Genomic DNA, 26214 nt, shown 5'->3' on the forward strand with positions numbered 1-26214 from the left:
CGTCAACTAATACACTGCCTCCCAGTTGGGTCCTATCATAGACTGAGCCTCCGGCAAGCAGGTACTTCGTCTTCTACGCATTGATCCTCAAGTCAATTATTGCTGCTTAGCGTTTAAGTCGGGTCTCAAACACCTTCGCTATTGTCCTGCCGATGATGTCACTGCTACAATTAAGATCTGATGCCTTCAGTGCTTAATGCAGGCACTAACGTACAGCTTCAAGGCAGCAAGGGAAACACTCTTAATCGTAGCATCAGTTTTCTGTCACTTGCGATTGGATTTTTTTTTGCTACAAATTATCTTTTAGGTCCCTGTCGGCTAAAAATCATTCCACAAAAATTATTGGACAGGAGCTTGATGCACAAAAAAAAATACATGCAAGATGAATTTATCTTCATTGTCCGTCTGGGTTAGTCACTCTGTAAACGATTGGAATCGAATCGCTTTCCTTTTTGTTGATTAATGTAATTAGCGGGAATCTATACGACTTAGATGGCAATAGTACAATGCGTACATGACCCCTTAGTACATCCAAGCGACACCGTAATATGATCTTTCAATGATGGAATTAAAAAAAACAAAACAATTTCCACAGTTGTTGGTGTGAGTTTATTTAACGTTTCTGTATCGATCGGGAAGTCAACCATAATCTATCCGGCTTCGGGGGTGGGACACCTCTCCATTACAAGTCGAGCCCCCCTATTGCATTTTCACGATCGAAGCCCCCTTCCTCCTCGTGCTGGTTTCGAGCTCGAATGATTGCTTTTTCGTTAAAAAAAAAATATCGCTACATCTAAAATACCGTGACAGCCGGGCCCGAAAGGCGTCCGCTCCGCCTGGTCTTGGGGTGGAGGCCCCTACTTTTGCTCCTCCTCGTCGCCCTGGTCGCGGCCGGCACTGGCACCGCCGCCCTCCGACTGGTCGATGTAGTTGTCACGGCCGGGGATTCCGGAACCGTGCGAGTCGCCCAGCCACGGGTAGACGGCGGGACAGTCGAAGCAGGTCTCCATGTAGCGCGTGTCGCTGATGTTCGAGGTCGGCTCCTTGAACGCGAGCGCACACTTGTTCGAGATGTTGCACGGTTTCGGCGTCTGGGTCGATTTGCTCTTGCAGTTCCACGGCTCGTACCCGCCGAGCTGCTTGTTCGTCTTCGGGTCGGTGATCCAGGTGAGGGCCTGCGTGATCGTCACGAACCACACATCAGGCCTGAGTGAGAGAGATAGAGAGATACAGGGAGGTTAAAAGAGCGAAAACTAATCAAGAAACTCCCAAAACACCTACAGCGTTTGCGTCCAGTCCAGGAACTTGTGCAGGCCCCGCTCGAGCTCCTTGATCTGGAACCAGTTCGTGTGGAACGGCATCATGTACGGTGCCTTGTTCTGGTAGTAGTACCGCTCAAAGTCCTCCTGCAGCCAGGCGAACACGTCCTCCGCGTCGTGATTGTGCAGCACGCACTGGTCCATGTACGGGCAGTGGCCGCCCTCGTAGCTCTCGACGAAGTGCGCGTTCAGCGGCACCTCCCAGATGCCCGGGAACGACTTGGTCGGACAGGTGCCGCTCTTGCACTCGTGCGGTATCTTGTAGTCGAGCGTGTACGGCCAGACAGGGATCGGGCTGGGTGGCACGCTCACCGAGCTGTCGTAGATGAAGCCAAAGTCCTCGATCACCTTGTACTGGGTGTTGCGGCCGGGCTTCAGGAACGGTGCGCGCATTCCGTTGATCTCGTTCGCCGACACGTTGGAGAAGTGCTTCAGGATCGACCGCATGCCAATCATCTCGCCGACCCACTCCTCGTATCCCTTGTCCTGCAGGCCCATCTGGAGCGAGATGGTTTCGACCGCGATCTCGTGCCCATCGTTCGCGAGCGTCTGGATCTGCTGGTAGTTGCTGGAAGGTAGGTAGGAAGGAGCAATAGAGTGAGTATTGGGATGCGGTGGGAGTTCGAGCTGTTGTTAGCTGGTTTAAAACGCCTGGACAGACATCTTGGAGAAGTTGAGGTGTAGTTGTCCATCATTGGAGCCGACCAACAATGAAGAATTCCAAGTCTTTTCGAGTATCTGAGTGAACTCGCTCTCGCTCAAGAATGGAATGCTGCGAGACGCGGAACTTCCCGCTCCTTGCCTAGGATTAACACCTGCCGTCATATCCCAACATCGTACTTTAATTACGCTCCCTACAATAGACGCACAGGCATACGAAGAATAACGCACCACGCGGACCTAAGATTAGTTCTTTCCCGTTTCGCATTCTCATCTCCATCGACCGACTAGGTCTTCCCATTGAAAGACCACCCATAAGGTAATAGATGGCTCGGATGGGCTTTCCCTGCCATCCATCACGAGTGGGTCGTCTAGGTGCGCGATCGGATCCAACCAAAATACAAAAAAAAAAAAGCAAGCCCTAATCTCCTATCTTTTCTCCCTACGCTCTGTCATGTATGACGTGCGGGATCAGAGCAGCCGCCCGTAACGTTCCGATCCGCCGCATCGTTTCGATTAGATGTAATGAAATTTCCCATCAATTTCTGTCACGGCGTGAAAAAATGTAATCATAAAAATTGATTATGACATTGCTTCCGGGCGTTCTCCCGGCGCTGGGGGATTGCTGGCCAACCATCCATGCGAGCATGCAGATCCGCTGCAGTCTGCATTGCTGGAAGGATTGCTCGAACGAAGAAAAAAAAACGCATCGAAAGCACCATTTAATGCGCGGCTGAAAGGGGGGGGATAAACGCTGTCGGCACAGACGCAGCTGCACGAAAGGATAAAGGTGAGCACAACTCATCGCGGAACCAGAGATTGGTGGTTGAGCAAAAAAAAAAAAAAAGGGCGAGATGATGGACGAAAATTGAACCTGAACAAAATAGCGACCGAGCGATGGCTATCCCTCCTACGGCTTTTGCGCCCGGCTCAGAGCTCGACAAGGAAAACGTCTCGGCAAGATGAAAGGCAACACCGAACCACACACCACACGGAACGCCGGATGGGACCGGTGATGTGAGGTCCTTACAAAGACAATTTCAATTCTCCCTTTCGTCCCACCGGCTGCGTACGGAGGTTGCACATTTTGCTGTGGCGAGTTACGCTGAAAACGTCCGTTTTTATTTGAAGCGCTTCAGCGCCAGCAAGCATCATTGCGGCAAACAGAGAGAAGAAGAAGCCCTAACCGTTCTAAAATACATGGCATAGAATCGGCCGGCGGTGGGCACTAGGGGCGCGCAGAAAGCCCGCCGGAGAAACGCGCGCGCTCGGGAAGAATTTATTGCACAATTTTTCATTTTTAATGGTGAAGTAATGCTCCGACACCGGCGGCCCGAGCGCCCCCGCCATCCACACACTGCTCGACAGCTGTGCAGCGGATCCCTTTCCTTTGTCTGGCATCCCTTCCGTGCCCGGCAGCAAGTGCTTCCGGATCCGGATCCTCGACCGGCCTGGATGGGGCGGTGTTTAGCATTCGAAATTTGCGTTCCGGGGGCGAGTTTGCAGCAAAACCGCCCGGTGAGGTGATGAAGAAAAATCGCCCGCAAATCGCCTGCACCTACCTGGGCCGAGGGTAGAAGCAGCGGGAGTTTCTTGCGCAGGGTTGCGCTTTCTGAAATGAGCGCTCCGGACGGTTCCGGTAGCAAGTTGTCGCCTCCGGCAGCCAAGACATTAGCTAAATTACCAAAAAATTCGGATGTCTCTCTGTGGATGTGTGTTTGTGGAGAGGAGCAGCTTCGTCCCACCCATCAATAACTCCTTTTGAATGGTGGTTTGCCTTGTTTTTTTGAATATCCTGGAAGATATTCTTGGACGTGGACGTAGACAGCATAGCCGCGAGGGAGGATTTAACACCCAAAAAAATAAAAAAATAAAATACGATACCATGTAAAATTGTTTCTGTCAGGCAGCGGTGCCTCGGGCAACCTAATTGCCACCAGCACCCGGGATATGGCCCTCAGGATGTTGAATCACCGTGTCCAACGCCCAACCAGTGTCCCTCAGCTGGCGTAATGGCGCAGAGTTTTTAGAAAAATTGAAACCGAAACCCCATTTATGCACGACGCGGCTCATCTGGAATCCGCCCGGGATTTGGGTGTTACATTTTGGGCGATAGTGTTCTTTGGGGCTACTTTTCCGGGGCTTTTTTTGTGTTGGCTGGCTGTACGTTCATCACGCAAATGCTAAAACTGCTAAAAACCTGCAAATGGATGTACCGAAACCTCGGCGGCGTTGCGCTCTGCAACGTGGTGGAGAAGAAGCGCTAGGATTTCGCGTGTTCCTCAAACAAAAAAACAACAGATACGCTGAAATCTAATGCCTTCGCGAGCCATAACCCTTTTACCGTAATGAAATGCCCGCGGTAAGCCTTACCTGTACTCGTGCGAGATGAAGAACGTACCCTTGATGTCGCAGCCGTTCGGGTTTTTGCGCTTGCCGTTAAACACCTTCCGGTAGTGTTCGTAGTTGTTCAGATTGACGGCACCGTCGAAGGTGAGCAGTATGATCTGGGGCGTCTGAAAAGTGGCGGGGTTCGTTAATAGAGTAGTTAGATGTTGGCTTTTGAAGATGGGAAGATGAGGCAACAGTAGGAGGACAAAAGTCGAAAACAAAATACAGATAGATGGCACACCGATAATGGCAATTTCCTGGCCGAGCTGAGCTTGACGACCTTATCAGCGCCATCTGTGCAGTCGGTGGGGTCTTCTGCGTCTGCGGTAGTTGTCGTTATCATCGTAGGCAACAAGCCGCACTGTCGGAAATTAGGAACATTGGGATATTTTGGGGATGCAGACACCCGGAGCTCGTAGACAACTCCCAGCCAGTGTGGAGTTGGCTGTGTGCGTGGGGAGCATGTAAACAACCGATAATATCATCCAGTTGCGCTGCTACTCCTGTGGAGTGGGTTAAGATCTGGGTCTCCGATGTAAACCTGAGTTTGATAATCGGCAACTGCACTCAGCAGCCTGGAAGCTGTGGAGGTTTGCTAAGAGCTCCTGTTTTTTTTTTTTTTTGGAGAGAGCAATCTCCCTAATTCGCCCGAATATCCCGAATAGGAGTAGATGAAGATGACCAGATTGCTGATGCTGCTAATGCAGAGCTTGCCGGCTGCAACTGATAAGCACTGCCAGCAATAATGCCCCGTCGGGTCTGGCCGGTGAAGATAGCGCATTTGGCTGGAGATACTGCTGCAGCTGCGGCTGGTTGTGCCAATGCCAAGTTGTTAACATTTCCCCGCCCCGCTCGAACAGTTGGTCCTCGCAGTAGGATACTTTTTGTGCTGTCTGGTCTTGTTGCACAGCTGCCAGTGATGCCACTACAGCGTATGTGTGTGTTTGTGTGTGTGTGTGTCTGCCATATTGATTCTGTAATCCGTGCCAGAGATAGGCATCGCGGTGTTGTACATCATATCTCGTTTTCAGCCTCGCGCAACCGGAAGCAACCGAATTGGAACTCTGAGGATGCTCGGGTATGGAGACACACACACACACACACACGAAAGGGAATGACAACTATATATAAAAAAAGAACCCGCTGCCGACTTCACCTACCTCCTCTGGGTCGAGCCCCTTCGGAATCAGGGTGCCGTCCTTGTTGCAGTAGCAGTACGGCAGCTCACATTCCGCCGGGTTACACTTTTTCGCCAGATCGATCGGCGATTCGGTTGTCGCTGCCGGTGCTGGTGCGAGTAGGAAAGAGGTAGAGAGAGAGAGAGAGAGAGAGAGAGAGAGAGAGAGAAAGAGAAAGAAAAAAAATATAAATAATTGCAGGAAGAAAAAGGTTAACACACCGACGAAGCGAAAATGGGCGGAAATTGTATTTAGCACGCCGGCAGTTAGCACACTCACACACACACACAAACACGCACGCACACACACACACGGTGGTAACTACTTACTTGCTGCCAGTGGGCCACACTTCGCCTCCGCCTTGAAAGTGCAGTACTTCTGGATGTCATCGAAGTACAGACCGGATGGGCAGCGATTTAGGTACGGAAATCCATCAACGCACTAACGGGGCAGATACGGAAAACATGAAGAAATAGAAGATGCATGAAAATACACACACACACACACACACACAGACAGGCACGAAGGGAGGGAAGGGAGAGTAAGTTGTGTTACGTTGGGCGTTTTTTTTTTCGTGGAGTTTGGAGTTCGCAGTACGGGAAACCGTCCCGGAATGGCTAAACGGGATAACCTTTTTTTTGTCGATCCCCCAAAACTACCAGGATATGAAATTTTACGCTGGCGTAGTTACCATCTCGTCCAAATCCCCTTCCCATGCCGACGGGATTGCTCAAAAGAGAAAAACGATAAAGAGAGATACTAAGCGACGAACTTCCTGAATCTTGCCGAACGATAATCGGTGCTGGTGGCAGCACATTGGCCCGGGACGGGCATTATACTAAGCGCGCATTACTGAAAATCGACCTCGCACCGGACTCGCCACGGCCCAATGCAGGCAGTGGCGTCAGCGTCAGCCCAGCCCGAGAGGGCCCGGGCCGTACAATCAAAACCTCGAACGAATGGGCCTGTAAATCAACTACTTAGGTTCGTTATTTAATCGCACCGGTCTGCTACCGACCACACACACACACACACATGGCCAAATTGGCTTCACTTGTGCGCCTTACGGGCGCAAATTTTCATCCCCTGAACAACAGTCACACCAGCAAAATGGAACACAAACAAAGAGGAGTGAGCTAGAGAAGATCCTTCCCCAAAAAAAAAGGAGCAGCTCGAAACAAGGCCCATGTAGGTGTCCGGGCTTTCGCCTTACAAAGTTTATGGTTATCTTTAATACTTGGAGCATAATATTTTCCACTGCTCCTCTGCTCCCCTGGAAGCCGTGGACGTTGGGAGAAGAATATGCGACGGTGTGGTGACTACGATGATGCGGAGTCATTTTTTTTTTTTCTCTCGCTGGACCAAAACTGGGCAAGAATGTTGGAGAGGTACCAACTTCATGGTAGCCAGTACCAAGATTGACCCGGTTGTGTAAGATCTTACGTACGAGGAGATGGAGGAAAGGGAAGCTGTGAGCAGGTCCAGCAGGGTTCGGCAGACCGCTTGAAGCGCGTCTTCAATGGCGGCACCATTACGGTAGGTCGTTACGAAACACCACCACCCGAAATAGTTATCCAATTTCGGGTGTCCTGTGTCTTCTCAGGCGGATACGTCAGGTTGTGGAACAACGGGATAGCAAGCCAAAAAAACCGTTACTGTCCCTTTCCAGGTAGGTCACAGAAACCTGGGGAACAGGTCGCTTTAATGCAGGAAGCACGCGCCACCGTTCACTGTCAGAATCACAATTTCCTTTAATCCTCCGGATAGGGGAGGACAGAAAAGCTCGCTGCAATAAAAATATGCTCCTGCGGGGGGCCGGTCAAAGAAGAAGCGCCTGCCGGCATGGATGGAGCTAAAACAAATCCTCTCCGACTCCAGGCATATTGTGGGAGCGAATTTTGGGAGTGCGAGTGCGAAGAAAACTTTAAAAGCAAAAGCGGTAATAATAACCACATCGCCTGCATCTCCTCCTGCACACACACACACACACACACACACACACACACACACACACACACACACACACACACACACACACACACACACACACACACACACACACACACACACACACACACACACACACACACACACACACACACACACACACACACACACACACACACACACACACACACACACACATACACACACATACACACACACACACACACACACACACACACACACACACACACACACATCCAGCTAGCAGGAGGGAGAGTAACAATTTCCTAAGGCACTCCTCCCCAGTTCACTCTTGCAAGTTAACAAAAAGACACAACAAGACACAAAAGAGAATCTAACGAAGGAAGGAAAGCAAAGCAAAGCAAAAAAACTGGGGAGCGGCACGTGAAATAGTAATAAAAGTTTGCTGAATGTAATTATTATCATTCTTGCACCGGTCTGGCTACGACTTGCCAGCTCCGGAAAGGCTCCTTACGAGGGTCCCTTGCAAACGCGTGTCCTGGACCTCGGGTACGGGTAGTGACAATAATATACGAATGTAACGAGACATATTTTTTGTTGTTGTCAAAGTGCGTGCGTGTGTCTCGGTTTTGGTCCAGGTTTCTTGGCGCGTCGGTGTAATGGTGTCCGCGTAATTGCGATTCGTTTTATTTTCTTAGGTTGTTGTTATATTCTTCTCGAGGGTGAGCTTTGGGTCTTCTTGCTATTTCATCGTCTATTATGCGTTATCATTTTCTCTTGTTTCAGACAGTGGCAGGGTGACAGAGGTAAACGAGGGCGGGGGCCTACGGTGTGAGATTGTGCAGCTACTAGGGCCGAATGTTGGACCGAGGACGTGGTGTGGAATTTATGTTGATTACATTTGCAACGCAACGCGTGCCTGCGTCTTCTTGCAAAGTGTGGCACGTTTACCTTTGGGCAGCAGGCCCAAGGCCTGTCGCGTGTTTCGGAGGGGCATCAGCTGAATGCTACCGGTGTAACCGCCTTCCATATGCCACAGGTCGGTGTGCCAACGCATTTGTCATCGTACAGCGTTTTTTTGTTTGTTTGTTATTGTGCAATGTCTGCGTCTGCAGGGACGGAGATCTTCGTGCTTTATCAATAGTTGGGCGCAATTGATTCAACCCGAGCTTTAATGCTTGCAATTTCCAATGGGAGTGTAGTACAATGTCATTGTTTTTTTTTTGCTGTTGCTAGGCATTACTGGAAACCAACCAATAATGTCGACGTTGATCGATCACAAAATTGGCACACGCGAAGCAGCATGTCGGTGTCTCGAGCCTAAATGTCAAGGCACCAGACGCCATCTGGATCACGCCGTTCACGATGCTTTTGCAGTCGTCAGACACACATACACGCCCGATCCGGTTTCCGGTGGCGTAATCGCCAGACACTGAAGATGTCCATAGCGATGTCTCGAAATCTTCGAAAACGGCACAAACAAAAAAGAAGAAAGAAAAAACTGGAACCTGCCTGGAAGTTGCCCCCGAAACAAAAGAAAACTTGTCCTGAAGAGTGTGGGGCCTCCTTGGTGTTCCCAAGGAGACCCGACAAAAGGTGTCTCGGCCGCCCGCTTCCAGGCTAATGATATGGCGCGCGCGCACACACACACACACAATCAAGTTGTTGCTACCCCGGGGGGGAAGGATTCTCGAACATCAAGGACGTGCCGTGGAAAGCCCCGGGGTTGCGAAAACAGTGGCCTGGTAGCAAGCATAGCAACGCTGCCACAACCCCGTGCCTTACTGGTCTTCGTTCACGGGCTCCGGATGACCTTGCTGCGGAAGATCTCACTGCCGGAAGACCAGGGCCAGCTGTGGCTTAATTAAGTGTGGGTTGGAGGGAGCGTGCTGGAAGATCACCGCAACAAAAAAAACGAAAAAAAGACAGACAGAAAAAAAAACACCCGAAGCCGATTATCTTCCGCAGCACTCCACGTACTCCTACGTCCTCTCCGGAATCCATTGCCAGCCGCTCCAACACCTCTGGACATGTGCTGCTGTCGTGTTTTTGGTTAGCCCTACGTACCTGATAAAATCGGCGGCATGTGACCGGGTCGGCAAAGTTACCGTTGCCCTGCTCGATCGGGCACTTGAACTCCTTCTCCTCCTTGTTCTGCTGGGCTGTTGGGAATAGACGAAGAAAACAAACAATGTATGGAAAGAACGTCAGTACCTGGGGAAGCAACTTGCGTATGCAAATGAAGCCGTGTAAAATGGATTTAGATTTAGAGTAGCTAGGCACCCGATAAGGGGGTGGGTTTTTGGGGCGTCTCCGGGGGCTCGACCTCTTGGGGAACTTGCAGGATTACAGGCAAGCAGGTAAGAGATATTAACTCTCTGCCACACGAGGCTGTCGGTTGTCTCTGAACGCCGTTCTGCAGACTCTCGTGTGTTTGTGGAATAGAGCGAGGAGAGCATTGTTGGAAGGAGGCGCGTAAAAATATGCTACGAAATATTGTGCTTCCTTCTCAGCAGATTGACCAAGTAAGTGGAGCTGGTGTGGGGAGTAGGCTATAATCAAGATCCAACGTATGATATCGCTGCGTCGTCCAGATTAGTGATGGGTATAGTTGGCAAAACTCCGGAGTCGACCAGCATTTTCCAGAATCGTCCGAAGTCGTTCGAAGTCGTCCGAAGTCCGACTACAGACAACTCCAGCCGTCTCCAGACGACTCCGGACGACTCCTGCCGACTCCGGACGACTCTGACTTCAGAAAAACTCAGACTCCCGGTGGAACTAATGGTTCCGATTTTGCCGGCTTCAGAATCGAATTACCAATAGTCTGAGCCGGATTGGAGTCGTGCGTGAGCTCCAGAGAGCACACCACTAGTCCAGATATCCTACTACGACCAGACCTTGTGATGTTACTTTTTGTTGGTTTGTTTATCTTCCTTGGATAGCCTACTGTACGTACTTGTGCAGCTCCTACAGATCTGAGCCGATTTAGTCTCCGGGAAGCTAATTAAAAAGTTTACCTCATCCCGGACGTATCCCAGGCAGGGAAGAGTGCTTTGTTGGAGTAGAAAAAAAAAACAAAACCACTCCAAGAAATTCGTTCGACTCCGAATGTCTCCAAACATCGCTCTCTTTCTCTCCTGGGCCTTTTTACCTTGCCCGGTGTAAGAGGCACATGAAAGGCCCTTTTTCTCTGCTGCCCAGCTGCATCATCACCACCACCATTGCACCAGCAAATGCACCCCTCCCCCTAGGGTTGCAACTTTCACTGCTGAACTGAACTTTTAGCGGCCGTTTTGTGCCTTGCGTGGCAGGCAACCGCCGTTGCACAACAGCGCTCTGATAGCGCGTTGCACAATTGCCCCGCGCAGCCACCGATAATAACGGTGCCGGCGGGAAGAGCAGAATCACGACCGGTGGGCCGGAGGCAACCGAAACTAGTTCAAAACCCCGGGAGGAGGAACAACGGCAGCAAAAGGAGGTGGGATTAGATAATAGAAGTCGATATAAATAATTTCCCAACCCAACCGCACGGCGTTTGGGAGGAGGAGGAAGGAGTGGCTCTTTTCTTTTTTTGATAACGTCCTTCACACACACACACACACACACGTTTGCTATATTGATGATATTTTGGCTGCGGGGCGTTAGGCTACGATTTTCCAGCGGCCTTTTGCAGCCACTCGCCATTTCGTTGGCTTCCCCGTAAGAGTGTCTTCCGTTTTTTTTATACGAAAGTTGAAGCCGCTAACGCTCCTCAACTCCTTTTCTTGCACCTCGGCTCCACCCGCCTCCAGCCCGCCTTCCCCCCTCTCGCACACATGCTTACGCTACGCCCGCAAGCAAAAAGATGAAGAAAAAGATCCAACCCTGCCGGAATAAATTATGCTAATACTGCACGAGAGGTGGTTTTTCGTGTGATTGGTGTTGTTTACTATTTATGCAAATGCGCGGACTCCCCAAAAAATCCCTCGATTGCATCGATTTTTTCGTATCCTTTCCGCCCTGACAACAGCAGCAGCAGAGAGAGAGAGAGCAGTGCTTCACGGAGCTAAAGGCTTTGCCGTTCGGCTCAACACGACGCATCTTCGACACGTCGTGGAGGGGTTTTTTTTGCTGGTATGCTTGCCCCAAAGTCTTCCCTGCGCCGTCCGGTTTCGGTTCAACTTTAAACGGTGCGCAGGGAGAGGTGCTTACGACACCTACGAGTGGTCTTTTGAGGGGGGAAGGGGGTTTGTTTGCTGCTGGAGTGTGGTAAAGGGTGACTCCACCCCGGGTCGGTTTGTTTCTTGTAAATAAATCGATCCATGCAAATCCGTGCATCCAAAAATAGGTGTCGAACCGAGGAACGGGGAAGGTCGTGCTAACTCCAGCAAGCTACAGACGCGTCTGGTAGTACTGCAAGTGAACGTGGGGTGTACCGACGCGCTGACAGACAGCTGTGTCGGACACAGGCAGAAAAGATAGACAGAGCTGTCGATTGAATTCTGTACATTCGAGCGCCAGCTCGATATCATCGGGTTAGTTTCCATTTTCTTGCACGTCGCTCAGCTTCACTTTCATTAGCGGACGTGATCCGGTAGCTCTGTGATGTAATGGGGTGTTATTTTGTTGCGAGACACACACACACACACACACGGGCGGAGGAAAAAAAAGCTCATTGCAATGAAAGCAGAGAGGAAAAATGATACGAGAGCACGCTAGCGCGAGCTTATCAATTGCGGCTCTTGCAGCCATCATTGCGCGTCATTAACCCTTGCAGGGCCGAGGAGGACGCCGTTCAGGCTCTTGCTTTGCGGTAACTCGAGGTTGCTGCTCCGCACAGTTGGGAGCTTCTTTGCTGCCTTGTAATGTTTTGCGTTGTATAGTGTTACCATTTTTTTCACCCAAAATGGCTTGGTCGGCTATAAACATTTTTATGCAGGATGGTCTTAACCAGCTAGAAATTGCATTGCGCGACGAAACCACGCTCTGCTCCCTGCTGATTTCATAACGTGTGTCCACGTCGTACGTACGATGCAACCTACGACGGCCAAAAACCGATCAAGAGCGTGTCGGAAAAGGTCACTCGACTCGTTCCGGACCACTTTCTCCGTATCTCGCTACCCACACACTCACGGGCGGGATGCAAAAGGTGGGTTTGGCTTTTCGCGTTGCACACACTGGAACAACTTTCGCTTTCGCCGGCGCATCGCCCGGGCCCCGAGGATGATCCGTCCATCCCGAGCCGGCTCGTGATTTCTAACCCAATCTGCTATCCTGGAGGGTCGTTGAATGCCACCGGGAGAGACGGTTGACATACCGGTAGCAGACACATGCCCAATAATCGCCTTTGATGGACACTGGAATTATTTTTCATATTTTATTAATACAAACAGTTTTGAAGAAAAAAAAAAGCTCACGAGATTATATACATTGCAGGTACGCTACGTCACATCTCGTACCAGCGTCTTGCTATCCGAGGGTTAACGCAAACAATAACAACACAATAAGGACGCCACAAGCAACAAATGAAGCAGTTACAATGCAACACGGACTAGAACAGGCTCTTCCGTGCGCTTCACCAAGCGTCCTGGCGAGGGTTTGCTTCACTTTTTTCTTCTTCTTTTTCTTCTTCTGCCATTGCTACTGCCCACACCATCAGAAGGTTTTACAACCGAGCGAAAGTGAAGCTATAAAGGTGAACGAAAAACTGAAAGTGGTTTGCTGGTCCCACTCTTTCACTCTCTCTCTCTCTTTCTCCCGGAGCTGCTGCCTGGATGATGGTTTGTTTCGATGGCTTATTTTTATTTTTATTGCTGCTAGTGACGACACACACACACACACACGTTAATAGGTCTGCCGTGACATTCCGAGAGCCATTTCACTTTCATCGCGCGGAGAAACTGGCTCCCGGCCGGGATAAGATGAAGGGGCTCACTCACGCAGAGACCATACCCCAGCCTCAGTTGGTGGCGTCCCTCCCGCTGGAGCCGCTTTCGCCTCACGCGTATGTGTCGGATCCCCCTAGCGGCTCCGCTTGGACGCTTCACTATCATGTACACCTGTGAGCGTGGAGATGGCTGCTCCCCATTTGTGTTATTGTTTTGTTCTTGTGTGATTTTTATCACTCTCTCTCTCTCTATATCTCTCTCAGTGAACGCAACACAAACGTTATGAATTTGTGTGATGCAGGCCGGTTTTATGGGCGCTGTTGTTATTTTTGAGTGAACCGTAAACTCACCTGTACTTGGCATCTATCGATGACGTTTCACCTGTGCGGTCCCCACGCACCGGAGAAGATTTATGTGATTACAATTTTTATGCCACACCTTCACGATATGACATCTCCTGCCCTAAGCCGCCCCATGTATAATTTTTTTTACAACTCAAGCCTCCGCTAAATTGTTGTGATAAGGTTTTGTTGTCGTTGTGTTGTTGTGTTGTTTTTTTTTACGACACTACGTCTAAGGCCGGTACAGCAATCTGCATTTTGGCGGCGCTATTTCGTCATAGGCGCCCGACAGGAGGATAAAATGTTATAGCAAAACAACAGCAGCAACCAAACACTGCCCTCATGCAACTCTTGAGCATGCACGGCGTTTGCGTAATCTGCAGCGAAAACGAAGTTATCTGTGCCGTGCGGCGTTCCGGGTGGAGTGCTGTACGGTGCCGCGCCGGAAACGCAAATTCGTAATCGAACGAATGGGTAGCAGTAGTATTGTAGTGTATTGAATTGCTGCCACCGCTGCACCGGGAAGCGTGGTGCCTTTCCTCATCGTGCCCCCGACATTTCGCAAACACACACCGGCACAAGCACGAGCTCGGGCAGAGTAGGCTTACCGAAAATTGAATAATCAAAACTCGGAACGGTACGGCAGCAGCTCAATCCAAAAACAAAAAAAAAAAAAGATGGCATCTGCTGAGCTAAGGCAGCCAGCACCCGAGCACAATACTCTTCGGTGTTTGGGACGAGTGCAGATACATTTGCCAATATCGGCTACGGTGGCTTTGATTTGCCGTTGGAGCAGCGTGTCAGTGCCTCTTCTAAGCCACTGTTTACTAGAGTTTACTTATGGACGCTAAAAACCTCCTAACCTATCGCGTGATCGCGTCCTGACGACCAGTAACGGTGGTCCCATGTATCAACACTCTCCACGGCGGTCTCGGTAGCGGTAGATCTCGTGTTTGTGGTGTGTTTGAGGAAGAAAAAAAATTCAATCCACTCTCCACACTGGGACGCGAACGAAGCCGGGACGAAAAACAGATAGTCAGGTTGTGGTGCCGTATGAGTTATTCGTATAGAATCATCCAAATGAGTCGCTGGTGACTCGAAGTGACTCGCCTCACGAATGAACGCTTCCAAGAGTTAAGAATATTGGATAATTTTAAGAATTTTCAATGCACTAAAAAGAGTTCTGAGCCTTTAATGACTCACAAGTTTAATAAATACTACACGAACCAGCAAAGAAGAAGTAAATTATAATTATCTTGTGGCAAAAACATGTTTTATTTATCTTACGCATTAGAAATAAATTCGTTTGTAATTTGTATTTTTTTCTTGTTCTGTTTATTTAAATGAAAGTAGTTTTTTTTTTCAATAATATTTAATTTTTTGGAGATTTATGAATTTGTGAAGTACAATACATTTAAGATTCTTGGACTTTAAATATTCATTTGTTACTCAGATGTATTGACTTGCTTTAAGATTCACTCCAAATGAATCACTGCAAAGAATCGGAATCAACAGTTACCCAACCCTACACTACCATCCCAGCGGTAATGTTGGTTCGGTGTCCGAGGCACCAGGAGTGGCACCCCAAACAAACAGTGGCTATAAACATGAAAAGTGCGTCCTCTTTAATAAAACACTCTAATAACTACCAAAGCTCCATTAGCACCCCGGTTCGAATAAATTGTTTTCGATCTATGGCTAAATGTACACGCTCACAACGCGTGAACCATTGTTTGGTCCTTCGAACACGAACCGTTTCCAATTTTGTTTTCACTCTCCAGCAAACGACTAACACAAATGGAAGAGTAACGAAAGCTGTAGCTTTAAAGCTGGTCGTGATTTGGCATGTACGTGTGTGTGTGTGTGTATGTGTATGTACATTCGTACATGCGTATGCTACATTCACGGCCAATTTGCGTGTCCATTTTGGGTGGCCCACGCAGCACCTTCCGGGCAATCATGGCGGGCTTAGCGGAGCAGAGAGCCTTGGTAACCTTTAACCTTGCAAAAATAAAGCTTCGCTTCGTGTGGGTGTGTGTGCGCGCGGGACTCGCTTGTGTCTATATGCACAAAAGGGCACGGTGTAGTATTGTTTTCTTGATCTCCAGAACGTGACCTACGGGCATGCCGTACTTGCCCGCGACGCTACTCTGCCCGGGCGTATAGCTCGCCTGGCTCGCCCGGGTGGCTCAATAAAAACGTGCTGAATGTAATGAAATATTAAGTCCACAGCCGGCGGGAGGGCGTGGCGGACAGGTAAGCTGGGCCACAGACCATCCCCTGGGAGGGATATTTTTACAGCCCGCTGGAACGAGGTGCGTGCCGAATAGCGTCTGCCGAGAGACAGCCGCTAGACAGTTGGCCACCGAATCGAAGGCCGGATTGCAGGTCACTTCCTGCCGCGGCACTTAAAACTGTGACACAAACTTCGTGCAGCTCGGCACGCAACGGTTGACCCATCTGTTGACGCTGACCTGAGGGCACCTTTTTTCCGGGCACTCGTTTCTATTCGTTGGTTGACTGCTGCGGTACAACTTCAACTCCGGCAAAACCAAAGGTTGCCCAACCTTGAAGGATCCACTGTGCGGTACGGTGAAGTTGTGTACCCATTAGTGCACCGATAAGAGAGTAGTTGCGCTACGATATATTGACTCCCGCACCGTACCCCGCTTCCTTTTCCTTTCACCGAAAAAAAAACCCGCGAAAAGCCAGCTCATCTCGGGCTCCGAGAGCTCGGACGCGACGCGAGTCGCGCTTGTTTGTTCGTGTTTTGTTTGCTCGACTCGCTGTTTGACTGCATGTTTGCTGTCCGTAAGTCAACAGACACAGCACAAGGTTGGAAAAGATGAAATGAAATGGACGAGTGTATTGCGAAAACAAAAACCAAAAAGCAAAAAAAAAGAACAACCTTCACGCCGGAAGTACGTGCAGGCGGGTCGGTCTGTTTGGGTTGGAGTTTGTGTTTTATGTATCCACGTCCACGTCCACTTCAGACAAGAACGGCAAACAAAACGAAAAAAAAGGGAATACGTTTGAAGCGACGAACCTGGCAAAGGTTACTAAAAAGGCTAACCGTAAGGATGAGGCCCCCGTGAGCACAAGGCTCGAGCACTATCCTTTCAAAGATGAAGTCCGGAACTGGAAGCTCGCCCTGTTCGGTCCCTTTGGACACCGGAAATGGTGAAGCCCCGGAGGATCGTGCTGGGCGGTGGTCCGTTCGACTTGTTTGCACGTGTGGACCTGCTGTTTGTATGTTTATATATTTTATGTTTCCCCTTTTTAAACTCCCGCCCTCCGGAAAATGGACCGCTACTGTCGCTGCTCCGATTATCGGGAAATTATCGCGCAAACCCCTTTTTAATCGGGGTCGGGGACCAGCGGTACTGTCCTTTTACGTGTCCCTCCCGTGAGTGTCGCGCTGCAGTATCTGCTGTTAAATCTCTGTGTGTACTAGTGATGGGTAAACCTGGCAGAAATCCGTGGTCGACTCTCCAACTAAAAAATATTTGGAACTAACACCAGCAAGAATTATCTGGAGCCGTTTGGAATTGTCCAGAGTCGATAGGAGTCATCCCAAGTCATCCGAAGTCGTCCGGAGTTGTATGGAGATGTCCGAAGTCACATCTGGACTGGCCCGGAGTAGGCTGGTGTCATCTGGAGTAGTCCAGAGTCGTCGGGAGTCAACCGGAGTCGTCCGGAGTTGGCAGACGGCCGGTGCAATGTTTTTGTGATGAGGCTTGTCATCTTTAACTCCAACTTCTGCTCTTTGGGTGATTCTGATTCATGTCGACTTCTGACGACTTCGGATGACTCCGGACGTCCCTGGACTGCTCTGGACCACTATGGACGACTCCGACTCTGGATAACTCCGGTTTACTCCAGACGACTTCGGACGACTCCGGACGACTCCTCACGACTCCGGATAACTCCGGACGTCTCTGGGTGGCTCTGGACCACTCTGGACGACTCCGACTCTGGATAACTTCGGTTTACTCCAGACGACTTCTGACGACTCCGGATGACTCCGGACGTCTCTGGGTGGCTCTGGACCACTCTGGACGACTCCGACTCTGGATGACTCCGGTTTACTCCAGACGACTTCTGACGACTCCGGATGACTCCGGACGTCTCTGGGTGGCTTTGGACCACCCTGGACGACTTCGACTCTGGATAACTCCAGTTTACTCCAGACGACTCCGGACGACTCCGGATGACTCCGGACGTATCTGGGTGGCTCTGGACCACCCTGGACGACTTCGACTCTGGATAACTCCAGTTTACTCCAGACGACTCCGGACGACTCCGGACGACTCCTGATGACTCGGGATGACTTCGGACGTCTCTGGGCGGCTCTGGACCACTCTGGACGACTCCGACTCTGGATAACTTCGGTTTACTCCAAATGACTCCGGACGACTCTGGACGAGTCTCGGCGACACCGGACGTCCCTGGGCAACTCTGTACCACATCAGACGACTTCGACTTTGTGTGACTTCGGTTTACTCCAGACGACTCCAGACGTCTCCGGCCGCCTCCAACCTCAGACGACTCCGACTCTAGGCGACTCCAAAAGACACTGACTCCAGATGACACCTATTCCGAGTGGAATTAGCAGTTCCAATTTTGTCGGACTTAGCCCGAGTCGGATCGGAGTCCTGGGTGCGCTCCAAAGAGTACACCACTAGTATGTGTGCTCCGTTAAGCCCAACCGCTTTGCAACTGAGCCGTTGAATGATGGCAACTCGCCACCCCCTCCCCCTAATCACACACGGGATGCATTATTCAGGTCGGTTTTATGAGCGTTATCAGGGCGACCCCGCACGGTCCCGGGAAATTCGCACACTCTGTTGATTCGGCCGGCACGATGGGATGCACGTGGATGCAAAATGGATGTTATTTAAAATGCTGGTAAAAATGGTTTGGCAGCCGTACTTGTTTATGTGTGTATTGGGAGATTAAGAAATACATTGTGTTGGTCGTGCTGATGGATCTGATTGGATGTTGTGACCGCTCGTTCTGGGGGACGTACCTGAGCTGTCGTGTTGCAGGTCAGCAAAGTGGCACTTTCTGTACACTTAAGAGCTCCAACTTACAGTTTGGGAGTCCAGCGGAGCTGTCAAATCTGACAGCTCGCCAGCCAAAATCGAAAAGAATCAAATCATTAGACAGGGCTGCCGTTTTGTGCACCGATGTGCAAACTCACTTCCCAGCCCAGGCGCGAGTGTATCATGTGCAGACAACACACACACACACACACTTGGGACACCTTTGGGCGGGGCAGTGCCTAGAATGGTGCCAAAAAAGCAGTCGTCCTTCCAATTTTCCCGCTGACAATTTGTGCTCCGCGTCCTCGTAAAGCTGACTGACGCTATTCAACTGCTGAACCACACTGACCTGCCCGCCTTCTCTCTCTCTCTCTCTCTCTCTCTCTCTCTCTCTCTCTCTCTCTCTCTCTCCCCCCGCTGCCTATTTTAAACCAAAACCATACGCTTTGATTTGCATTTGCACGCCGGCGGAACCGGAAGCGGACGGCATTTTATCGGACCTCGGCGCATGGGGCCGGCCGGCTTATCGAGATGAAAATTATCGGTAAACAAATTATGAGAACGGCTCCCCAGCGAGCGCGTAATGCGACTTTATTTGGCTTGCAGGCGTGCAACACGCGCGCAAAGCGTCCACGCCAAGGGTGTGTGGCGGCGGTGGCGGCGTTTCCGGCGCATGATTTTGTGTTTGCCACGGCTTTTCCACGAATCTGCACGGCACAGGCGGCTGTGGGGAGGGCGTTCGCCGCGGCTTAGTGGTCGCTAAATCGCGCGAAACCTTCACAATGCTACTATTTATTGGAATGTGGCCGCCTGGGGTGAAGGTGTGTGTGTGTGTGTGTTTGTTGCACCGATCACGGCTAGCTTAAAATCACGTCCACCTAAAACCAGGAAGCGAGCGTTGTCGGTTTTAGTAATTATATTTTAATCATGTGCCGTTGCTGGAAAAAAAACCTCCCCCCGACCCCGGTCACGTCGGGGTTTTGGCTGCTCTGTTTGGGCTTTTTTTTTGTTTGGTTTTCAAAACGTTCTGCGGGAAGCTTTTCCGTTCTTATGTAGCCTTTGGAAACGGTGCTGCAACTATTTTGCAAAAGAAAATGAAACCGGAACTACCGACCTACCAAGTGCGCAATGGTTGCGAAACGGAAGGAACCGGAAGCTGGGCGAAAAGTGCGTGCGAAAACTATTTATTCACCCAATTGCTGCAGCCGGAAGCGGCGGCACGAAAAGCTTAACTCAAGCCTGATGCGCGGCTGTGATGCGGAAGGCAAGGCGAAGGTTTCAATATATTTACGAGAATGAGGTGAAAAACGAAAATTGTGGCGAAATTTCTTCCGCGAAAGAGGCAAAACAACGTACTCTATTCCTATAATGGACACACACACACTCATATGTATACGGCGGGTACGGTTGAGTTGAGACACACACACACACATACGTGGGTGAGTGGAACGAGAAAAAGCTTTCAATAGAAAACTTAATTCGAGGCATTATGGGAAGGAGAATAATTATCAAGGCGCAAGTGTGAAAGCGAGAATTGAACTCATTACTGCAAGGCGGGGAACAAACGTGCAGAGAGCCCACGCTCGGGGGTCCAATTGCGTTACCACTTGCGCTATCAAGCTTACCGTCTATAGGCAGCGCTGGAAGTGCTTCACATTCTACCACAGGTGTATTTTTTCGGAAAGTATTGAGTTTCTTCCGTTTTCTAATTTCGCCATTTAAAAATTAATAATCTTTTACGCGTGAAAATCGAAAATCGAAAACCATATGCCTAAACAAATATTAAAATAAATAAAAAAATAAAAAACTGGCACCATGTTAACCTTTCCCTTTTTATCGCGCCCGATAAAACCGGATGCAATCGTGGGTGGCGCCACCAAAATGAAAACAAGAAAAAAAAACTGCAACACAAAGAGAAGCCAAAACAGGAAACAGAAATACTGCGCGAAATGAAAACAAAAATTGCGAGAATGGCAAAAAAACCTCAGCGCGATCGTAATGAAAGCGAGCGCGAAACAAAACAAAATGGGAAAGAAAGCAGCCGGTCCAAACCCCGGGGTTTCGAGTTTGGGCGAGAAAATGAAGTGAAACGGAAAGGCGCGAAAGGCACGAAACAATTACAGCAAAACCGGAAAAAGAAATGTCTAAAATCGAAAGCAACCGGGCGCGCGCGCGCAACACCTTCGCGATCGGTGCCATTGGTTGCTATCCGTTTGTTGTGCTTTTCCGTTGTTGCCACTCCTTCCCAGTGCAATCCGAGCTAATGTTCCAAACAAACAATACGGCCCGTGCAGCAACAGCATCCCACCCACCGATGCGCGTTCGTATGGGGCAATTATGCGCGACGTAAGAGTGCGCAGCGGGGTTTGCATGGTTGCGTTTTTTTTATATTTTCTGTTCGTTGTTGCTTCACGTTTTCTCCCTGCCTCTGTTACGAGTGAGGTAATGAAACCGGCTTGTGTTCCGCCTTTTAGCTGTAGCTCCCCGTTTCGTCCCCTTCCCTGTGCCCTCCGAACAATCAGCGCTAATGGCGGCGGGCACACGGCACGGGCGGCTGAAAATAAGCGCGGTCCGCTGAGGTAAGCGGACCAGCGCCATTTCGTGGTGCGCGCGCGCGTGCGCCTCTCTAGAGTGCGACAGTTTACCCCTTGGGGACCAAAACATCCGTGGTGGCTGAGCTTTTGGAGCTGGGAGAAATTATGGGCCGAGAAAGCTGGCGGCGTCCATTTACCTGGGGGTGTGTGACCCCCTCAGCGTGCCGAAAACGGGGAAAGCCGCACCGAAGGCGACGCCGTAAGAAGGAGAAAGAAGAAAGTAGCAAAAAACAAAATGCACTCACACACACACACACACACACACACACACACACACACACACACACACGCACACACAGATACAGATATTCTGCCAAACATACAAAGATAATTGCAATACATTGGTAAACTAGCGACAGTGATAGACAAACGTTGAATTTCTGTACGATCGAATCGTAAAGTGAAGCTGAGCGGCACTCGTTTCGTCACAGCACAGAGACCCTAGGCAGAGAAACCTAACAACCTAAAGCCATCCGCCTGTGAAGGAATGCGAACGCAACCATCCCACCCCCCCCCCCCCGCCCCCCCCCGGATGACAAAGGTGGTTGCAAACCGTTTCATTTCCTGTACCGCGTCGAAGCGGAACCAAGGCAACGCGACCCCACCGGTTGGTTCTGCTCTGGTTTTGTTTTCGTCATCTTCGTCTTTTCGTTCGCCAGCACAGCCGGCCAGGAAGTTACGCCAGTGCGGGGCGAACGGGCCGGTGACATCTTCGGCAGGTTTGGCAACATTGCTCGACACGTTCAAGGATTGCTGGGTGGGAGCAAGTGGCTGCAGTGCTGTGCCGCTCGGTTGCCGCCTATCACCTTTCACGTCCGGGAATTGCACCGAAAGCTGAAGGCCATCGTGGCCACTACGAGCACTGCTTGAAAGTGAATGTCGTGCTCGTGAAATTGATATGAAAGGGAGCTGTTCGGGCAGAAACTGGTTCTTTGCCGTTCGGGCTAGAACAGAGCACGAGAACCGAGACCGTGTAGTTCGTTCCTGGACCCTCTGCGTGGACGGAAGGGTTGGGCAGTGTTGTCGAGAGTGCTGGAATTTGTTTGCTAGACTAGAAGAGACATTGCAATTTACCGTTCACTAGACAGACGGCGGCTCCGAAGAGAGCCACGGCGAGGGCTCGCATGATGCCTGGTCCGAGCGATGTCGGAGCGATGTCTGAGGAGCGGGTCTCTGGTATCTATCTCTTCCCCGCTTGGGGAGACCACGTACTGCTGCTTCCGGCTTCCACCACCACCACCACCACACAAACACACGTACAAGGCACTGCACAGAGCCACAGACACTCAGACACAGACACACAAACACACACACAAACGTGCGCACGCTTGGCGCTTTCTATTCCACACTTTGCTCCGGACACCAGGAGGACTCGCACATCCGGGAGGGTACTTCCACCGATCGACGCGCACCGCGAGTCACGCGGCAGAACAGATCCACCGATCGCTGGCTGGGAGATGAGTGGGGACAATTGATCGCAGCGTCGAGCTGCCGAAACCCCCAGGAACCGGACGGGTTGATTGTAGTGTTCGCTGCTTAGTAGCTGGAGCTGCTGCTGCTGCTGCTACCAGTCCCGTGTGCGTTCGGATCCAAACTGGCACTGGGGTCACCGGGTTCGCACCCCCAAACGGGTAGGGTCTGGCCGTCTTGGACCCGACAGTCGAATCACACACATTCACACAGCCGGGTACTGTGCGCGAATCAAGCCGGGCCTGGTCGTGTTGAAGTGGTGGCAAAGCCGAAAGAGAAGGTAAAAGAGAATGGCTAAGGATAGAGTGCGAGGTAGAGTGTGCATGGATGACAGTGAGAGGGGGATAGAGCTGGAAGAGAGGGGAGGAGTTGAAATCATGCATGTTCATAGGAAGGTAACTAAGGAAGAAGAAGCTGAACTGAAGACTGGGCGCTCTCTAGGTGTGTGAGGAAGAGAGATGTGGTGATCACTTAAGAAGAGTCTCCACCGCCACAGCAGACACCTGCTGGACATGGATGTACATTCTGATGATAGATGTTTAGTTTCAGAGCGAACGTATCATTCGTTCGCCAGGCACATCAGTTTTTAGGTTTTGTGCAGTACTTCAAGACACTCTTGTCAAATTCAGCTATTGGTGAGCCTCCCTTTTTGATATACCTCCAATAACTCTGGGCGAAGATCATGTTCAGTATATTTCCGAAACCTTACAACCACACGATGGGACACAGAGTGGACATAGCAGAAATCTGCATAGTTTGTGTAGGTTATAAGCCCAACGAGTAGACCTGGCGCAATTAGATGACTTGCACGATGGGCCAAAGAGGTTGATTTTGTATTATGATGCGTGCTAGATAACTCTTTTTTGTCAAACATTTGCATTGCCTGTCTCAAACAAAGACCAATTCTTCTCAAACAGGTGTCCGTTGTATCAGAGCTACGAAAAGTGCTTTGGTTTCATAGTTTTGCTAGTAACATTGTTAATCTATACCTCACCTAATTGCAAGAACTTACACTTCGAAAGGATTGATTATCATTGAAAGGATTGACAAACAAACCATTGACAGATCAATTGGAAAGCAATGCCTCGAGACAATGAAACGAAAAAAAAAAATAATAATGAAACTTGAGACATCTCCAACAATCTCGTTTAGTACAGAGTTTGTGTCCGCTTTTCCATTTGATTCAGATGATTGCCCGATAATAGTTCCTTTAAGTAATCAGAATATTCCTTCAGGTAAAATACAAGATCATGTTTGAATATTGATCCCATTTTGTTGCTTTGGGATTTTGTTTTTTTTTTGCAGATTCTGAGGATTGAAATGTATTAAGATGTTGTATTGACCATTCCCTTCCATACTCTTTTGCTAACTATCTCGTGATGGATTAACCAGTTTGTACTAGTACTTCACAGTACTTCAGTGATTTCCACGTTACGTTCTGTTGTCGATTCAACAGCTGCTAGATGTCCAAGTCGGGTCCATATCGGGTCCTCACGATTTATTATAATTTCTGCTGCGATGATACTTTTAAACAAAAGCACATCAAACGTTTGAAGTTGACTCGGGCAGACACAAAGTACTCCACAAAATAAATAAAATAAAAATCAACACCAAACCATGTACACATACATATATCCGCCAGGTTGTGCTGCACCGTCCCACTGTGCCACAGGTGTTGACGATGAGGGAGAAGGGGACCGTACCGGATCGTGCTGCGTGAACGTTACACAGATCGCTGCTCCTTTCTCTCTCTCACACACACACGCACACAATATCTCGCTCCCTCTTTGTCCGGCTGTGTTCGCTCTTTTTCTCTCCTTTCGCTGCTCTTTCTGGTTCTCTTCGCTCTTGGGTGTCTACTGTTCGGTGGTGCGTGCTGTCTGTGTGTGGAATGGGATATTTCTTTGCAGTTTTTTTTGGTTGTTGTGTTTGCTTGTTTCTCGGCTGGGCTGCTATTCCAAAGTCAAACCGGACTGACAGTGGATGCAGATAGCGGGACAGATGTAGGTATTTGCGGGAGATCGCAAAATATTGGGGGCACACTGCGAATCTATTGGACACCGGGGAGGTACAGACAGCCTCGTGGTCAACGATTGATTGCACCTCAAAAGTTTGACGAAGGGTTTGAGCCAACAAGGTAATAGGGGCTGTCGCACGATATGCCCAAAGCTTACTGGGAAAGAGTTAGAGTTCCAGGCTGTAAGGTCTTACCATAGTTAGGCAACCCCAAGCTTTACTTCTGTTCTTGGCTTTGGGCAGCGGGTATTGTAGCGCTTGAAAGTTGCAATATTCGTGTATTGCTGCAGCTCGTCTTGGTGCCGGTTGAATTCCAATAGCCTTGAGAAAACAAACCGTTCGCATTCGGCTCTCATCGCATCATCCACCTGCAGGGGGGACAATCTGCCATATTGTACATTGCTCAATCACCTTCAACTGTGTCTTTTCCCCGGATACATAGTATCTCCTCCAGCAACTTAATCTGCACACACACACATACACAAGCACACGAAAGTCCTGGCAATTTTGATGCTGCTGCTGCAAAACAAGAACACCCCATATAACGAACATCCAATCCACGTTCCGAGATGGTTCAAATCCTTTCCCCCCAAAAACGCGATTACGACTTCACTCTGTCTCTCCCTGTCGGCCTGCTAAGGCTATACGCCATCTTGCATATCGTTTTTATATCCCTGTGTGTGTGTGTGTGTGCGCCATGTCGTTCTGAATCCAATCCTTTGGGTATCAACAATCCATCGGTGTAGCTCGCCCCCTCCCCCCTCCATCTGGACCTCCGAGGCCGCCCTGTGCTGTCCCGTCTCTCCATCGGGGGTTTTGTGTGTTCCATTTTCCATTTATTGAATGTAGAGCATCGGTTGCGGTGGATACGTGACGCAGTGACCGTGCAGGAGAAGAGGCGGGTGGGATGGGGGGTCATAACTAAACAACGACAAAGCAAAAGAAGAGAAAGAGCACAGCTCCTACCTTTATAGCAAACGCGGCTTTCCTGGGAAAATGCGGCTGGGCGTCCAAAATGCGAGCTGGATCCATCACGGAAATCTAGCTGCTCGTCGCAATCGTTTCGATATGAAATGCGCAGTATTTGTTTAGTACGACCATAGCCTCCCTAAAACCGTGCTACGTGTACGTGGCAGGTGTCCCTGCACTCAATCTTTCGCTCCCGTCGCTGCTGCTGCTGCTTGCCGCCTGATGCGTTGATGCTAAAGTTTCGGGTAGCAGGTACCGCTGTGGTGTTGTGTTTCATGAATCTTACGTCGAATTTCCAAAGATTCGTGAAACCATAAATGCTCTTTAATTCTTCCGATATTCTTGAATTTTTAGGGGTGTATGATTTTGAGGATATTGAATTCACGCGATTCCGTGGTACAGTGGTCGCGACTGGTACAGTGGTCAGACTATTTG

At 49.9% G+C, this 26214-nt stretch overlaps 1 protein-coding gene across 1 annotated transcript; it reads right to left on the minus strand.

Annotated features, from left to right (window-relative positions):
- Positions 1–586: 586 nt before the first annotated feature.
- LOC121593046 (chitin deacetylase 1) lies at positions 587–23017 on the minus strand. Its single transcript, XM_041915089.1, has 7 exons — positions 22399–23017; positions 9545–9639; positions 5878–5989; positions 5531–5658; positions 4353–4495; positions 1282–1887; positions 587–1206 (listed from the first exon to the last, which is right to left on the minus strand). Exons 1-7 carry the CDS (start codon positions 22448–22450, stop codon positions 858–860), a joined length of 1485 nt encoding a protein of 494 aa, XP_041771023.1. The 5' UTR covers positions 22451–23017; the 3' UTR covers positions 587–857.
- Positions 23018–26214: the final 3197 nt, after the last annotated feature.

The sequence above is a fragment of the Anopheles merus genome, chromosome X (genome assembly GCF_017562075.2).
Source record: "Anopheles merus strain MAF chromosome X, AmerM5.1, whole genome shotgun sequence".
NCBI classification, from domain to species: domain Eukaryota; kingdom Metazoa; phylum Arthropoda; class Insecta; order Diptera; family Culicidae; genus Anopheles; species Anopheles merus.

Excerpts from the sequence above, each read along its gene's own strand:
- LOC121593046 (XM_041915089.1), bottom strand. The coding sequence starts at position 22,450 with ATGCGAGCCCTCGCCGTGGCTCTCTTCGGAGCCGCCGTCTGTCTAGTG. Across the intron at positions 5,990-9,544 it reads CATGCCGCCGATTTTATCAG|TGCGTTGATGGATTTCCGTA; the intron begins GTACGTAGGGCT and ends CTGCCCCGTTAG. Across the intron at positions 1,888-4,352 it reads TTCATCTCGCACGAGTACAG|CAACTACCAGCAGATCCAGA; the intron begins GTAAGGCTTACC and ends CCTACCTTCCAG.